General features: G+C 46.9%; 1 protein-coding gene across 9 annotated transcripts in view; it reads left to right on the top strand.

Moving 5' to 3' along the window:
• LOC114845677 (calcium-activated potassium channel subunit alpha-1) overlaps window positions 1-16874 on the top strand; it is a 47404-nt gene extending 30530 nt beyond the window's left edge. For 2 of the 9 annotated variants that reach the window (XM_055504276.1, XM_029133991.3), the window contains exons 15-31: window positions 315-424; window positions 518-586; window positions 923-1009; window positions 1087-1163; window positions 2501-2674; window positions 4377-4409; window positions 6797-6890; window positions 10241-10364; window positions 10495-10719; window positions 10839-11031; window positions 11890-12003; window positions 12159-12251; window positions 13188-13318; window positions 14050-14244; window positions 14726-14844; window positions 14927-15148; window positions 16716-16855. In XM_055504276.1, the coding sequence (XP_055360251.1) occupies window positions 315-424; window positions 518-586; window positions 923-1009; window positions 1087-1163; window positions 2501-2674; window positions 4377-4409; window positions 6797-6890; window positions 10241-10364; window positions 10495-10719; window positions 10839-11031; window positions 11890-12003; window positions 12159-12251; window positions 13188-13318; window positions 14050-14244; window positions 14726-14844; window positions 14927-15148; window positions 16716-16737 (2082 nt within the window). In that variant the 3' untranslated portion in view covers window positions 16738-16855. Of the gene's footprint in view, window positions 1-314; window positions 425-517; window positions 587-922; window positions 1010-1086; window positions 1164-2500; window positions 2675-4376; window positions 4410-6796; window positions 6891-10240; window positions 10365-10494; window positions 10720-10838; window positions 11032-11889; window positions 12004-12158; window positions 12252-13187; window positions 13319-14049; window positions 14245-14725; window positions 14845-14926; window positions 15149-16715 lie in introns of all 9 variants that reach the window. The other 7 variants (XM_055504279.1, XM_029134001.3, XM_041068639.2 and 4 more) reach the window with 6 other exon arrangements.
• The last annotated feature ends 717 nt before the right edge of the window (window positions 16875-17591 follow it).

Raw genomic sequence — 17591 nt, 5'->3', positions numbered from 1 at the left:
CTGCACTTCATCGGCTATTAGTTCACTTTGTATTTAACCACCACCTTTGTCCTCGGTTCCCCGCCAGATCGTTGTTTGTGTTTCCTCGTTCTAGTGTTTGTATGTTACCGTTGCTCCAGTTCGTTGACTCTGAGCCTGCCTTATCCCTGCCTGTCACGTCTCTCTGGATTATCTACTGTTACCTGTGTACGACCCCGGACCGTTGTGACCTGAGTTCTGGAATAAACCCTCATTTTCACTAACTACGTCGTGTCCTGGCGCTGTGCATTTGGGTCCTTATATGCCGTTACTGACACTCACGGTCTTTGTTGTAGATTGAAGAGGACACGTGGCAGAAGTATTACCTGGAAGGAGTCGCCAATGAGATGTACACCGAGTACCTGTCAAGTGCCTTTGTGGGTTTGTCCTTCCCTGTTATTTGCGAGTAAGTACACAGAAACATTTGAACACCTAAATTAAAAGGGAAAAGGGATGTTACACATGTTCAGAAGTCCGTTCTTCTTCCTCTCTGTTGCAGACTCTGCTACGTGAAGCTGAAGCTCTTACTCATCGCTATCGAGTACAAGTCTGATCAAAGGGAAAGCAGGTAAGTGGATCTGTTCCCGGCAAATGATTGCACGTTAATAAGAAATCAACAGGTTTAAACGCTTTAACCCGTCGGCGTGCGCTTTCATCCCTTTGAAGCCGCTTCCCTGTTTGCAAACACGAGATTTGCTCAATTAGTGTTTCGTTCACAGACGTCAGTGGTTGTTTGAAGACATGCTGACAAATGAGAGCGTGAAAGGGCAGTCGTGTTACTACTTTTATCAGCCTGACTGAATCAACGCAGTCTCTCCTGCCAAACGAGTTGAGCACCAATTCTGCCAGCGTGCGTCACCGTTATTAATTAGTGTAAATTCTCTGTGGCGCTTGAATCCTCCAGCACCCTGATAAACCCTGGGAACCACGTCAAGGTGCAGGAGGGGACGTTGGGCTTCTTCATCGCCAGCGACGCCAAAGAAGTGAAGAGGTGAAGGAACGAGCCCTTTAATATGAACGGTTCCAGTTGAACCTGTGTGGTCGTAGTGACGCCGTTTCCCTCCGTAGGGCGCTGTTCTACTGCAAAGCCTGCCACGATGACATCACGGACCCCAAACGAATAAAGAAATGCGGATGCAAAAAATGTAAGTGACAATAAGACGAGCGTTTGCTCAGCTTTAATTGACATACAGTAACAGCTGTGATTTTGCACATGACTAACTTCTAATTTGTAAAGTGCACGATGATGTCAGGCCTTTGTTTGATGCCTCCTATTGTTATAAATTTATAATAATGCACTTTCCACCTATTATATGATTTAGAAATGAACTGTTTAACTGAATTTTGTGAATTTTAATGCATATACTGTGAATGTTTGTTTAACTCCCCCTGCACTGTTACAGTTCACTGATAACTTTGTGATGTTAACAGGTTATAGTTCAGAGAGACTGTTAACACCACAGGTACCCGGGTGAACTGTGTGTTTTCAGACCTTCCACTCCACACTTTGGTTGTGTCTAATCTTGACTATCTGCTGCGTTTTGTTTTTCCTGCTGCTCGGGAACTTGACACTCGTTTCTAATGTTTCACTGTGTAGTGATTTATTGTGAGTAATTTGGAACCTCCCTGCTGAAAAGCACAGCCTGCTGCCCCTGGTCGAATCAGCCTGTTTGAATGCACTTTAAATGTTTGCATGGAGAATGGTTGATGCTGCCTGGACCCCTTCCTCTTGTCATGTGCACGTTGCTTTTCAAATCTTGAAAAAATATAATGCATTAGACGAGTTGAGGGTGTAATTAGCACAGAACAGTACAAAGAATAAATATGTAATAGCCTCAAAGTTTGATCCATCCTATTAGTTTGAGGCTGTAATTCTCTAGACCACCACCAGATGTCCCCACAGTCCTTAGACAGACATTGAAGAAGCACAGCTTAAAAGATGTACCAGGGTGAGAAACGTTCCTGGGTTCTCATTGTTAGTGTGTAGATAAAAAGAGTAAATCATGTGAGTGAGTGATTCAGTGAGGCGACAGCACAGTCACACTGTTCACATCTGATCTGCAGGACGCTTCCAGACAGAAGGTGTCAGATGAGTTTATGGTGCTGTTGATCTGTCGCGTCCACATGAGTGGATTTACTAGAATATTACACAGCTACACAACACGAGGGTCATATTAACATAAAAATGAAGGATGTCGTCCACTCCGTGACCTCAGCCTCCCTACAGCTTCACTGTTTTTGCCCCTCAGCCACACGACCCCAGGACCTCGTGACCCCCCCCCCCCACTTAAGCATGAAGAACCTGTGGTATTTGTAGGCTGTCAGGACGAAGCAAATGTTGTGCAGCAGCAGCAGCATCATCATCAGCAGCAGCAGCAGACTTCCTCTGTGCCCTGTCTTGCCTTTGTCCACTCTTCCTCCAGAACGACCCTCGACATTAACCTGCTCTTCCTCTCCTCTCGTCTGAACCCCGTGCCTGTAGCCAAGACGGCCGCCTACAAGACAATGAGATGGGCATGTTGCTTTGATTGCGGCCGCTCGCGGCGGGACTGTTCTTGCATGCCGGTTAATGTGCGTTCTAACACGGACCCCCCTCGGCGCGACATCCCACTCTCCGCTGTCTCTGTTAATGATTGCTCGGCCACGTTACGTGCCTGTAAGTTGTCGCCGCGACGTGTGCTCCTCAGTGTCTGTGCCGTGTGTGTGGGCCGTGCTGTGCGTCTCCAGCTCCTCTCTCAGCTGTGTCGCCGCCGCCGTGGGTGTAGATGTCGCCGTAGCATTTCCAGCACTATGATTTGCAGTGAGCTGCTGCCCCCCCCCCCCCCCCCCCTCTGTGTTTGTGTCGGCAGTGGCTTCGCTGTCGTGGAGCATGTTGCTTTTTGCTGTTCTCGCCGGTGTCTCGTCAGAGAATGTGAATTCAAATAGACCCGTAGTCGAACAGCGAGTGTGAAAACTCTCTCTGCCTTAAAGGAGGCTGCGCTTTGCTGAAGCTGGAGCTCAAACACGTGGCTGTTCACCCTCACACACACTCAAACAAGCAATTATCTCCTTTGGGAGCGGTGTTGAGATGCTCTAATGGTGTCACCGGAGAGTGTAATTTCATATAATCCAAATATTTCACTACTGCACCCTCCAGAAATAGACGAGGATCGGCTTTGAGATATTTTTATTTGTATGAAGCCAGCATTAATTAGGGCGTTTGTGACAGCACCTGGGGGGATTTTCGGGGCATAGCACTACATATTGAGGTTAATGTACTGCTTTTATTAAATTAAGATCAAGCGAGCACTGGAGGCTCACAAACCAGCTCCATGTGTTGCCAGCGGAGAAGCCGTGGGTCGTTTCTCGCTGCGAGTGTTTCCACTCCTATTGATTAAACTGCACAGTGAGACGGGATGGTGCTGATCTGCAGAAGGACTCGTACAATGGGAGGCGCTGCATTGCGTGTGTTCCTCCCAGAGCTTCAGTCCCATTTCAGGGGATGTCCTGGCCAAAGACCATGCTCTCTGTGCAGGCTTGAACAATGTCTGGGCGTTTGCACCCCCCGCACCATGTCTGCCAGGCTCGTGTGCCGTGAGCATCACCCGGCTAGCCGGAGCCGCTGTCGCCGCGGCAACGCGGGCCCACGCACCGAGCCGAGCCTTATGCGGCCTGACATGGAAATTATGTTTGCATTTTCATTTTCGGAGTGCTACCGGTCGTCATGAAACTCAGCCTGACAGTTCCTAACCACCAGGCAGCCGCGAGCCTCCGCCCCTCTGCTCGGCGCCCGTTGCGGGACAGATGCTAGCCTGTTAGTCCTGTGACTCTGCTCGCGCCCTGCGATTGCAGGCGACAGATGCCAGGACCAGCAAGGTCCCCGTTTGAACATCGCTGTCACCGCCCCGCCTTAAGCTCAATGCGTGACCTTTTATTGTGAGCAAGGGGTTGAAATAAGGTACTAATGAGCATGTGTGGGACCCGTGGCTTCCGAAGAGTGACTCAGAGAAAGTTCCACGCGGCTGTGCAGGTTGTGTCAGGCAGCGCAGATGAGGAACACAACACACAAATACATACAGGACTCACAAATCTAGCTCAAAAAGGATGATTAGGTCATAATCTGGTCAGTTATTATAACAGTTATTAGGTCAAATGACTCAAGTTGAATTTGACCACCTCCACTGTTACTAGAAGCCACATCTTAACAGACTCGTGTTTTATTTCTCATTGCTTCGTCCATGTTGTCTTCAAGCCACATTAACCTTTTTTTAACGCCTTTTATAAGAATCTGCTGTCAGTGCCCTGCTGTCATTTATGATTTGCTCTCATTGCAACCTGTTCGCCCTGTAACCTCTCATCTGTCTCTGCATTTTTCTCAGCTAAAAATAGCTATAATGGATATATCAAATCAAGTAAGTTTTGCTTTTCTCGACCTCCTCTACTGTCTATTGGTTTTTAACCCTTTCCCATTTCTGTCTGTCATCATCTATCCTTATCCTTAATGACACTTCAGGCATCATGGTCTGTGTTAAAGAGTCAGTTGCAGCTCAGCAGTAGATGGTGCTACTGCTTCACCGTGAGCCTGGACGAATTACACCAGTAGCATTAAAGCGTTTAACGTAGAGAAATTACAAGAATATGGCGTGTGAGATTTATTAAAGCCATTTCTTTAGATAAACAGGCATCAGGACGCAGCCGTTAGAGAAGCGTGAACCTTGTGGACCATCCACTTTAACAGGATCTGTGATGGGCAGCAAATCTGCCACAGTGTGTTGGGCTGGAGAAGTGCTGTGCATGTTTGACATGGGGCAGATGAATAGTGGAAGTCTGGAGCAGGGAGGATAATCTTCTAGACAGCTGACTGTTGAAATAATCATCTGTATTCTCCACTTTTTGCTCCCAGTCATGTTGTTTAGTAAGGGGGGGGCTCGGCCTCGGCCTCTTTTGTCTGTTTTATTTGCTTTACCAGTTTCACCTCGGTCGAAACACCAGAAAAACTCGAGGCTTTTCGCGTCCCAAGTTGTGGAGTGGATGCAGAAGCCACTCTCGCCAGGCGTTAGCTGCTCTGAGCACCGAGTGGCTGGTAATTCACACTGTCACCTCCTTGTTCCTGTGGCATAACAATCAGCAGAACACCTGAAAGCATATTTACTAATTCATATTTATCATAAATAGCAAAGTAAATGTCAAGTCCAACATTTCATTGGTGGCTACGGCAAGTGGTTAAGTGGTGTTTAATAAAAATGAGTTTTTTAATTATTCAGCCATTAGCATTCTTGTGCCAGAAAGAATTACCCCCAAAAACGAGTGATTGTGCTTTAATTATGGTAAGAGTCACAAGATGTTTTATTAACATGCACAATGCAGGTCTCACCAAAGTCACTTTCAATTAAATCCGCTCTTGTCATTGACTTGAAGAAGCAAAAGGTCCAAATCACAATGCGAGTGTTTTCTTACTCCTGCAGGTTGTATTGGATGTTTTGAAATAGATCTCTGGCGTTTCTGCCTCCACCTTAATTAATCTCAATTCATAAACAAGCTTACTTTTTATTTATTCAATGAATGTGCAGGTGCTGATTGTGACGCCCCTCTCATCCACCCGTCATCCTATCAATGCAAGTCCGCTAATCTGAGCCACAGCTCGGCCGCGGGGCCGCGTAGAGCCGCGCCGGTCCCGCTGGTGAACAACCGCGCGGGAAGCCTGTTCCCCCGTGCCTGTCCCCCCGCTCCGAGGTGGAGCCTCATGGGCCCCGGGGACCCGGGCCGGGCGTCTTTGGGAGGCAGCGGGCTCCAGCGGGCTCGTAGCCTGCCCGTGAAATACAGATACCACCCCACAGTCAGTCACAGGCGCTGTAAGGGTCGCCCCCCCCAAACCACTCCCCACTCCCCCCCGGTGTGTTTGGCAGGCCTGCATTCAACAACAGCACCACCAGAGCATGTGCTCGCCAGGCTGGAGTGCTTGCATGTGTGGCATTCCTTACTAATGACCCAGTGTGTGCAGCTGTCAGCTGTGAAACATTAAATATTGAACAGGCCACGCGAAGATGTGAAGGGCCAGCGTGTTGGAGCGTCCGTCTCCACTTCAACGTCCTCCATTAGGGTGTCACTCTCAGACCTCCTAGCACTGCTCGAACTCTGGTGTTCGTCTGTAAAGGAGCATGGTTTCTGAGACTTTAATAATTCTAATGATTTTAGATTTTCTTTCTTCACACAAAAATCAAGTTGACAGCTTGAGCCATCATTTACTGATAGTCAAGCTTCTTCCCATTGACTTCAGCTGTGCTTGTGAAAATATTTGTCTCGTTACTTTACTCGGGGCTGAAGCCTGTGATTCGTTTGATAGGAAGGAGGCCTCTGTAGCGTGTAGTAAAGTATATATCATAAAAACAATGACCGGGGGGCATCTCAGGTGTCCATAAATCACTCCAGCAGGGAGCAGCCTAATTACAGGAGCCGAGGATGTCTAGCAGTCCAAGCTGGAGTCACTATTGGCACAGGGGCTTATTTAGGGAGCGATTAGCAGGAAGAGAAGTCAACTATTATAGGATTAGATTCTGTAGATTAGTGGGGAATAACTGACCAACGCATGTTTGCATTGTCATACATGAAGTGCTGGTGTCTCCGTGTGAACAGCTGTTTTGTCTCCCCTCCACTCAACCTCACTGTCCACTGTCTCTGTAACTGTGTTATCTCTTTGAATTCACTGACCTCACACTGTGCCGTGTCGTCTCATTAATCGGCGTGACTTGTGCGGCGGCCTCGTACTTCCCCACCTCATGCCCGTTGCCCTTTGTTGCAGTCGAAGAGGACCAACAGTCCGCACTGTCGCCCAAAAAGAAGCAGCGAAACGGGGGCATGAGGAACTCTCCGAACTCCTCGCCCAAGATAACGAGGTAGGACGCAGCCGAAGCATTTAATGTAGGAAAAAATGAATAAATGCGTCTACATCAGTTTCTATTGCAGAGGACACCTTAAAGAAGCGTTATTATCTCTGGGCCTCTATGCCCCAGGGTCCGTGTAACACCCACAGCCTACAGCTCTCACACAGGCCTAGCGGTAATGACAGCACCAGGCAGTCAGAGAGCTCCAAAGGCTGGATAGCCCAGGGCTATCCATCTATTGTCGGATCCCTCTGAGCTCCTTCAGCACATAAGGCCACAGATGATATGTATCATCACAATGAAAGTGAATTCAAACGCCACCTTGCTTTTATCTTGTCCTGTAAAATTAAAGCAGCGCTTATTGATTTTGACTGGAGATAACGCTATTATTCAACAAGAGGCCATTACAGGGATAATAGTCATCATCGCTGTCATTAAGGAAGGAAGGAAGAAAGAAAGGAAGGAAGGCAACAGGGACCATGTGCAACTTCTACAAAGTAGAATTAATCAGATAAAAGGGAATTAAAGGTGACAGGCGATAAGACAAGCTAAAAACGTAAATGTCTATATAGTCAGAATGCAGTACAGACTAGTGATATGCAGCAGCTATAAAAAATATATAGCGCTCTGTCTAAGAGAAGAAGAATTGAGTTTTCCTTTGATCTGTGGCCTCTGTTTGTTCACGTGGGCGTCTGCCCTTGTTTGAATTGCTTCAAAGTGTTGTCAAAGTGAAATCGCTGCAGGTGATTTTCCGGACTCTGGGGCAACAGGAGCAGGCTTTTTGAACGCCGTAGCCGTCAGGTCGTAGCGGCCCGTCCTCCCGCCATGCTAGCTGCGCCGCGCCATGCTAGCAGGTGGATGTGTTCTTTAATGCGGAGTGTCTGCTGCCCACACGCTGGCGAGGGATTCGCTGCGGTAGCCTAAGGGATACTTCAATGCAACAAAAAAAAAAAACATCTGGGTGTGTACTGTATCGAATGTGTTTTTACAGGACCTGCGGCCTCAAGGCCGTTGTAAATAAGTAATGATCCGCAGAACGGCTGTGGGTTTGGAAGCACAAACCTTTGTCAGTATGCATGATGGGCAGGGGTTCCGAGACTAAACCAGAGCAGCGCCGCTGAAACGGAGAAGCTAGCTAATATGCATGTCTAGCATCTACTTTATGTCTCTCTCAAGTGTCATTACGCTCCTCGACAAGACACCTGGCCTTATGTTTTGCGGCCATGATGCGTGAAGCCTTGTCAAGCGCGTCACCTTAAGACGCAAGACGGGGAATTATGGCGCGGCTCATTGTGAACGTGCGCAGAGAAAATGACACCTCGTGGGGGCGGAGGGGGGGTGGGGGGGCATCGGCCGCGGATGCAACAGCAGCTTCGCCGAAATCAACGCCGCTTCCGCGGGCTCCTCCGTGGGTCGCGCGGCGCGTCTAATTGTGGGACGTCGCGGCGCGTTCGGTCACGCGGACGCCGCCGTGACGTCCGCGTCACGTCTGCCGCGGAGGCAATTGGCAGTGCAGGGTAGTGACAGGCCGTCATGGCTGACAGTGAGCGATAGCTATCCTGGCAGGGCTCTGCCTCACCAGTCATCTCCGCGAGGGCGAACTGAAGCGACAGCGGCTCCGCTCGGACTCCTGATGAAATATTCAGCCGAGGCGTAAAACCACTAAATGCGCCCACTCTTATTAGGGGTTTAATTAATAGCTTAGTGATCTTAGGAGGGAATCAACAGCATTTATCAAACAAAACTACCAAACATGGTCGGCTGCAGTCCTGAAGTGTGGAGATGGCTGCAAACAAAATAAAAGACATTAAATATGAATTTGAGGTCTGGAAAGCTGTGTACGCGTCCTGACTATGATTAAATAACCAATCACATGTTGGAGATGTCGACTTTAGCTCCACTAGGGGACTTCTTCCTCTGCGTTGAACATTTAAGTTGAAGTTTAAGTTATTTATGTGCCTTCACCCTCAGAATTTAATGTGCGCACACTTCGCCATTCCATATTAAAACAGCTGTGACAGATTAGTGTCTGAGCTGGAAAGTGGCAGAAAAGACATCTCCAACTGCTTTCATTCTTGAAAGGACATCCAGGTCTTGCCTGGGGGTGTATAAGCCCAGAGGCGCGCTTATTTGGCTTCGCTCTCCCGGAGCCAACGGGAGCGGTAGTTGTAGCTGACACTTTCATGCATACTTAATGTGTTACTTAAGGTAGCATTCTTTTAAAGGGGCTGCTATGGATTAAAGACGATGCTCCTGTTGTGGGGAGAAGACGGGGAGCGTTTAAAGGGCCGAGACAGAAGGTTCCTGAACACGAATGCTCCGCTGTGATCTGACAATCGATTTAGCGCGAAGGGAAATGTGTTGCACGGCTCCCAGGTGCGGTGGCTTGGCTTAATGTGACGATTTAGACTTTTTAGACTCACCTAAGCTGTTTTGGTGACTGGGAAACCTGGGAGTCGGTCCTGCAGCTGTAGATGAGGCGCTAACTCTTTTCTCATATACTGGGACAGAGACAGACGGATCAAAGGATGTGGTGCTGCAGATGGTGACACACTTTAAATTGATTTGGACTGCATCAGTATTTTAAAGCTGAGGCTACATCCAGGAGTCATAGTTTGTGGTCCGAGGAGGATGTGGTATCTTGATATCGGAGCTGTAATGATATGTGACGTAGGGTGATGTTCAGCCGCGAGTTCTTATGTCTGGAGATCACTGCCGTGGTCAGTGTTGGGTTAAGATGAAACCCCACCACTGCGCTCAGCGAAATTAGCCCATGTAGTTCTGATGTCCCGTTTAAACATTAATAGCGCTCACTTTGGAAAGCAAATCTGATTGGGCAAATTGCTGAAATATTTAAAGTGTGGCCTGTTAAAGCTTTTACCACGCAGCCCACGACGTCGGGAGCGGTGTGCGGTAAAGGGGGCGTAATTGCATCTCCGTGCTCATGCCAGTCAACGCAGTGTGTTGCTGCCATCTCCTTCTGCCTGGCTGCCGCCGCCGATGTCACTCTGCTTGATGACATGGCAGTTCTGCTGGCACATCTGCAGATAGTCTTTGACAGGAATGAGCAGAGAGAAGAAGAAAGCCAGCAAATTTAGGCTCGGACTGATTTATTTGGTGAAACCTAAATATTTTGATGGTCTGTGGTGGAAAGATTCTGACAATTCAAATTTCTTTGTGTTAAAATCGACTAGCTCTTAATGTTTCCATCTTTGTGATTTGCCCCATTATTGCTTATTATGTTAAACTGGATGAAAATCACCTGTGAACGACTCAAATGTCAGGCTGCTTCATCGAATGCTGAGCTGCGGCGTGCGGTGCTGCTCTTTCACTCCCTCCCCCCCGCCTTTTCGCCTGATTAGACATGACCCCCTGCTCATCCCCGGGAACGAGCAGATCGAGAGCATGGACGAGAACGTGAAGAAGTACGACTCCACCGGGATGTTCCACTGGTGCCTGTCCAAAGACATCGAGAGGGTCACATTGGTGGGTGGTGCTCTTTTACTCGGCGTCACATCATTTGCGCCTGGTGACAGATGCGACGTGTCAGAAAAACAGCGCCAGACGTTAAACACGGTGAAACGAGCCGAATTGCTAACACCATGAACACTTTCAGACCCGGAGCGAGGCGGCCATGACGGTTCTGAGCGGCCACGTGGTCGTGTGCATCTTCGGAGACGTGAAGTCGGCGCTGATCGGCCTGCGGAACTTCGTGATGCCTCTGAGAGCCAGCAACTTCCACTACCACGAGCTGAAGCACATCGTGTTCGTCGGCTCGCTCGAGTATCTGAAGCGGGAGTGGGAGACGCTTCACAATTTTCCCAAAATCTCCATCCTGCCCGTGAGTCCTGCCGAAATGGGATATTAACCTACTGTAATGATCAAAAGATTCCATTTAAGGAGTACTCCTCACGTGCCGTAGGTGAAATAACCGCGTCTCCCCTTCACGTCCTCTCAAAGGGCACGCCGCTGAGCCGGGCAGATCTGAGGGCTGTCAACATCAACCTCTGCGACATGTGTGTCATCCTGTCAGCCAATCAGAACAATATCGACGATGCGTCACTGCAGGACAAAGAATGCATCTTGGCGTCGCTCAACATCAAGTCCATGCACTTTGACGACAGCATTGGGGTCTTGCAGGCTAATTCCCAAGGTAAGCAGCGCCCTATCATAGTTCAGTGCACTGCCCGGGAGGGACAGTCCCTCGCTCGGCGCCGTCTGGCCCGACCTGGTGTCACAGCGTTTGACAGTGAGCCCCACTGACTGCTCCTCAGGTTACTGTAACAACTGGTTCCTTCAAAAATGTAATTGTTGACGAGGACAACACTGGAACCATTCCATTTGTTTTATTATCTGGTAATACTGTCATCATTGAATGCATTAAATTGATGAATATTGCATCATATTACAGCAAAGCAGCCATGGAGGCACTTAGTTTGCTTGAGAGGGCTTTCAATAATGGTCATTCTTAGGGAGTGAGATGAATGCTTTTAGAAACCTTTTGACCTACGGAGAGAGGGGGAGAAACCCTGCCAATTTCATTCTTCCACTAATACATGTATGACCTCACGTTTTCTGTAGTCAGCAGTAAGTGACGGATGTCAAAACACAGCCTATGTATAATACATACAGCATCACTGATTTAATGTGCTTACATGTCAGTCTGAGGAAAGCAAGGAATGTCAAGTCAATTTGAATTCAATCTTGCATCACTTATTTTCTATTTCGCCGCCCCGTCCCGGACACGCTCCTGTGTTTGTGTGGGTAAAAGGTTTCCGTCTCCTTGCACACGCGATCTAAAGGAAACAAAATGAGCAGCGTGTCACATGTATTATATATAGACTAATATTGGGCCTTGTCGAAAACATGGTAACATCACACTCAGCATCTTTTTGAGAGTGGATCGGGTACAGAAGCCCCAGTACCAGGATTAATTCTGCTGATGCGTCGCCTGTAGCCGCGGATGAAATATGGGATATTTTATTAACACGCATGTTGTGCGTCCTTTTAGGCTTCACGCCGCCAGGAATGGATAGATCTTCCCCTGAAAACAGCCCAGTTCACGGACTGGTGCGGCAGACCTCCGTCACCACCGGAGCAAACATCCCCATCATCACAGAACTCGGTACGCTTGCTGCTCGGCGTTTGGGTCCGACCCACGATCTGCCACTGTTTTTAAAGTTGTGCTGCTTAATTAACAGTACTAAAAGTGGAGTTTTTATGTTTGTTGTCCCTTGCTGATGCGCACCAGTAACCAGTTTCTCCCCAACACTTGTCTAGAGCCATTAGCAAAGCCAGGCAAAAAACTGCCTGTGATTTCATTCAGTCAGGATAAAAGCAGTGGGACCAGCATACAAATGATAACTGAGCTGGGTAAGAAGCGCCTCTGTCCTGTTCTGCAGTGTTGTAACTGCCGCTGCCTCCATATCAGCTTTCTTTTGATTTCTCTCGCTGCACAAGAGACTCCGTCCATTCCCATGGCACCACTTTGAGCACATTTTACCCTTGGTTCTGGATGAAATTGCCTGTCTTGTTTTGGCCCCTTATCTCAAAGCAAAAATTTTCCCTTTTATTTTTCTAAGAATTACAAGGCCTTTGATCCCTCAGAAGTCCTTGTGGCTGTTTTCATAGCATCTTCTGTCGGATCACATTCTCTGGCCTGTGCCCTTCTTTCATCTCCGTCCTGCCGATATGACTGACATTTATTTCTGTCCTCGCAGACGTAGCGGTCCTCCAACTAAATTTTACATCATTACTTTCTTCCAGCTACTGCATGTGTTTTTATGCTCAAAGACATCTTCAAAGAAGGTTCTGGGGCAATGAGAAACGTTCATTTGTTTTGACATGCAAGTACGAGTAATTGGAAGTTCTGTCTTGGATTTGCCAGACAAATAATGGCATATTGGTGCTACTGATATTGACCTAAGGAGGACTTTGCACTTAAGCCTGGGGCTTTGACAATATGCATGGTGTCATGAGTGTGCATGAACATCACAGATATGGAATGTGGCGGAGGCCAGTTGGCCAAGAGGCCAAACACAAAGGCCAGACTGTTTCTGCTGCTTCAAACTGAGCGACTGTTTTTGTCTAATTCGGATCTAAAGAAGTCAAACTAGAAATTGTTGAGTCGTATTTCTAATGCAGTCCATATCTGCAGCTGCTGACCACTGTGCGTCTGTGTCCTCCTTCAGTTACCTGGCTAATGCACAGCTTAAGCACTTGCACGTGATGAAAACCGTCATTAGCTCCAGGTTTTGTTTGCGAGAGAAAAGGACAAATTTGAAGATGTTTACATTTTTATTTCAACAGTTAACGATTCAAACGTTCAATTTCTGGACCAAGACGACGACGACGACCCAGACACGGAGTTGTACCTCACTCAGCCCTTTGCCTGTGGGACGGCCTTTGCAGTCAGTGTGCTGGATTCCTTAATGAGCGCTGTAAGTCAGAGTCCATTTGGCTCTTATTTATTGTAAATATAGATGTTATTGATTTACAATATCTGAGAGCAATATTAAAACTCCAAAGAAATGCATTTTGGTATGAGAATAGTATAACATATTCACTCCCCGCATCTGTTAAAGCACTAGATGACAAGACTGAACTTGACTGAACAAGGTATGATGGCTTCATTTGTCTGCCTTTCAGTTTGAGTGAGGTTAGAACAAAGCTGCCTTCAAGTGCGCTCCAGTGTAGACAAAGGTAATGCTACCTAATGGACAGGCCTCATCCGTCATCTGAGTCAATAGTGCTGTCGGCAGCCGAGGGAGATGTCACATTGCTGTACAAGCAGGGGGAGACGTGAGACCGCAGTGCACTGAAAAGGCCAGACGTTTGACCAGGGTGAAATAAATAAAGTGGTTCGGAATTAAAAAGTAAAGCTACATTTATCCAACTTCATGTATTATGTGGTGTTTGTATGGCTGATAAAAAAACAGATAAACAGTTGTATTTAATGAATGTGGATGTGAATCCTCTGATGGGAGTGAATGTAACCTGCAGTAATTGGATTCTCTTGTCTGCTCACTGGGTGTGCAGAGCGATGTGATGCGACAGAGCCGGGTCGGGCAGCGCCGCTCGGCCTGTCTGGCTCCCTGAGAAGATCCACCCGTGACTTACTTCGGTGGTGTTTGTTTAAGGATTCTCCCCCCCTCTAACTTCATCCCTTCAGACATACTTCAACGACAATATCCTCACCTTGATCCGGACGCTGGTAACAGGCGGGGCCACGCCGGAGCTGGAGGGGCTGCTCGCGGAGGAGAACGCGCTGCGCGGCGGCTACAGCACGCCGCAGACCCTGGCGAACAGGGACAGGTGTCGCGTGGCACAGCTGGCTCTGTACGACGGGCCCTTTGCCGACCTCGGGGTAAGTGACCGCTCTTGTCACCTGAGGGCCACACATCTTTGTCCGCTTGTGTCTTGGGAGCTGACTTCAGTGATGGGAGCGAGTCGAGCAGGACAGGTTGGGACTCAGAGTCAGTAGGAATCAGGGAACTCTGAGACCTATTTGAAGGTAATTGAGCTGATTCATTTTATGGTCCATGTGCTAAGAATTTTGTCTCTTTGTTCTGCTAAGTCAGTATATTTACAAAGTTTATAATTGACGCTACTGTAGTGACCCATATTATAGAAAGAGCAGCCAAACAGGAACGTTCAAGAAGTGCAAACACACAACAGTTGCATGTTATGATGAAACTGCTTCCCTGGAGTTGCGTCGTCTGCTGCAGCTCACGCTGTTCTTCTGTTCTTTCTGTGCAGACTGTAGCACATGAACTCCGCTGTTAATAGGGAGAGTTCTGATTTTACCTAACATTTTGTACCGTTGTGCTTTGAACCCTGTCGTGCAGGATGGTGGTTGTTACGGCGATCTGTTCTGTAAAGCCCTGAAAACCTACAACATGCTGTGTTTCGGCATCTATCGGTTACGAGATGCACATCTAAACACACAAAGCCAATGTACCAAACGGTGAGTGAAGGCCTTGTTGCACGTGGATGTGTATTCAAGTGTATTCATAGCGTGTCCAACATCTGCTGCTTCTCTCCTCTAGGTACGTCATAACCAATCCCCCGTACGCATTCGAGCTGGTGCCCTCGGACCTGATCTTCTGCCTGATGCAGTTCGACCACAACGCTGGCCAGTCCCGAACAAGCCTCTCCCACTCCTCCCATTCATCCCATTCCTCCAGTAAAAAGAGCTCGTCCGTCCACTCTATCCCGTCTGCCAACCGCGCCAACCGCACCAAGAGCAGAGACTCGCGAGACAAACAAAAGTAAATGTCGCTCTAAGCTCTGACTCTGTATTGTTTGTTCATGAACAGTGGCTGCTGTCAGTGTGTTTTGATGTGTTTGTGTTACATTCATTCATGACACGCCACTTTTGCAATGAATTGTCTACATTGCTTAAGGACTCAATGACATATTTCTAATAACACACTATTATGCAATATTGTGGATGACATACTACTATCACATACTGTATTTCTCATGACTATGGCAAATTTTGGACAACATACTATATTATGGCAGAAGTTTCTGTCAACTAGAATTCTTCTTTTCACTAGAAACGCTTCACCACCTTTTCCATTAGTGGGGTTCAGAACATGTTTTCTGTGCCTCTCATCGGTAAGGTCACAGGTTCAAGCCCCTTACTATGCATCATATTGCACTTTTTCTTTTTTATACAACCTCAAACATCTGTATAAGTGAACAGAGCAGTGGCGCAGAGAGTTGCAAAGCTGCTCATGTGATGCAAAGTTGTTGGTTCAAGTCCTGAAACGCTTTAGATTTTTAAGGCCTTGCTGTGAAACAAATAGTAAATAAAAGCTAGAACAAAAATAGCTAGGCAGAACGGTGGCCCACAGGGTTAAGACGCTGCTGTGCAAATGTCAGGTTGTTGGATCAAGTCCTGAAAAGCTCTATAATTTTAAAAGGCACCGTTTTCAACCAAACTTTAAATATAGCCTTGAACATGTCAAAGCCTAACCAGAGCAACAGAGAAAGAGAATTAAAATGCTGCATAAGAATGATAGAGTTTGGGAGTTCAAGACCTAAAAACTTTTAAGGCCTTGTTGTGAAACAAACATTAAATACAAGCTTGAAGATGAGAAACTCAACCAGAACAGTGGCTCAGAGGGTTAAGAAGCTGCTATACAAATGCCAGGTTGTTGGTTCAAGTCCTAGAAACCTTTAGATATTTTTAACATCTTGTTGTGAAGCAAACAGTAAATACAACCTCGAACATTTGAAAACCTAACCAGACAAGTGGCTCAGAGAGTTAAGAGACTGCTGTGGGAATATCAGGTTGTGTGTTCAAATATAGGATAATTCTAGCAATTTTAGATCCAACTCTGAAAGTGTAGCTTTAAAAGCGCGCCCAAAACACCTCCTGACGTGAAGGGTTCCTCAGTGGTGCACTGGGTAAGACGATGAGCGTAAGTCGCAAGGCGTGCAGACCTCATGATCAAATCCTGGGCACTGCTGGTTCCTGGACCACACAAAAGTCCTGAAGGGACTCCAGGGGGGGCCGTGTCCTCCCTGCGTTTCCAAAGAGGTGGAAAGGAAGGATTATGAAACTGAACTGTAAGAACGGCTAAAATTTTATTAAGCAATGTTGAACAAACAAAGTTAATTACAAATACTGTAATTAGGACCATTTAAAACACTTGGAAGGAAAGAGCAACAGCACAATTTTGCTATTGAGAAAACATTTCTGTAGGATGGTATGAAGCAACATACTATATTATGGATGACATACTGTACAGTATATGCCTTACTGTATATTTTTTGTTATCTGTTTATTAACCATCTGACGTCTTCATATGATCTTGTATTTCTCAGAAAAGAAATGGTTTACAGATGAACCAGAGACCATCCGAGGACCACACAGGAAAGGCCTGTGAATACTCTCTTCATCAACCAAGTCCATCCATGGAAAGCCAGAAGTGCTGCCGACACCTGGAAGCTCAGACTCCCAGATCACATTCTGGAGTCTGTGCGTCTTTTACCTGCAACCAAACATTGTCTATTAACAACTATCAAACATAAAGACAATCATTAGTTCAATTCTGGGGAATGAAGGTCACTTGGAGAAGAGCCCTGTAAATTCCCCACCGGCTATAAACAGAGATCATTATTACTGGATCAAGTTTTGCAATTGTAAAAGTTGCCTTTTTAGCTGTTGATGAACAACTAGTACTGCATTTACCCAGTTGTTGCAAAGTTATTTTGTACAGTGTATTAAAATGTGTATTTTACATCTAAGTCCCAGCACAATGGCATCGTTAGTGACTGACTCTCAGTGATTCCTTTGCCATTTGGAGCTATTTCACAACATTTGTGACGGTTATGATCGCCAGTGTCCACATGTAAATGGCATTTGGCTCCAGCCTTATCTCTGTCCATTTCTATTTGTCTTATCTTTGCCTTTTTGATTTTGTTTATTGTAAATGTTTCCATGTTGCTGTTTGTTTGCTGTCTACAATCCCAAAAGTCTCATTAAGCTTAGCTATTAGGGATCTGCAGAGTTTTTCCAAGGGTGAAATGTTAAATGTTGGGAATGTTTTCTTTTTTTTTTTGGCCAGTAGCCAAATATGATAGAGCTGTTTCAATGGCAATATTGCCCTACCCCAAAACTTGAGCTGTTCCTTTGGATAAGACACCATATACTGTACAACTTAGGTAAATACACCACATCATAAGTATGTAGATAAGATA

The sequence above is a fragment of the Betta splendens genome, chromosome 19 (genome assembly GCF_900634795.4).
Source record: "Betta splendens chromosome 19, fBetSpl5.4, whole genome shotgun sequence".
Classification (NCBI taxonomy): domain Eukaryota; kingdom Metazoa; phylum Chordata; class Actinopteri; order Anabantiformes; family Osphronemidae; genus Betta; species Betta splendens.
The sequence above is the reverse complement of the archived record's forward strand: the minus strand, read 5'-3'. Positions and strand labels throughout refer to the sequence as shown.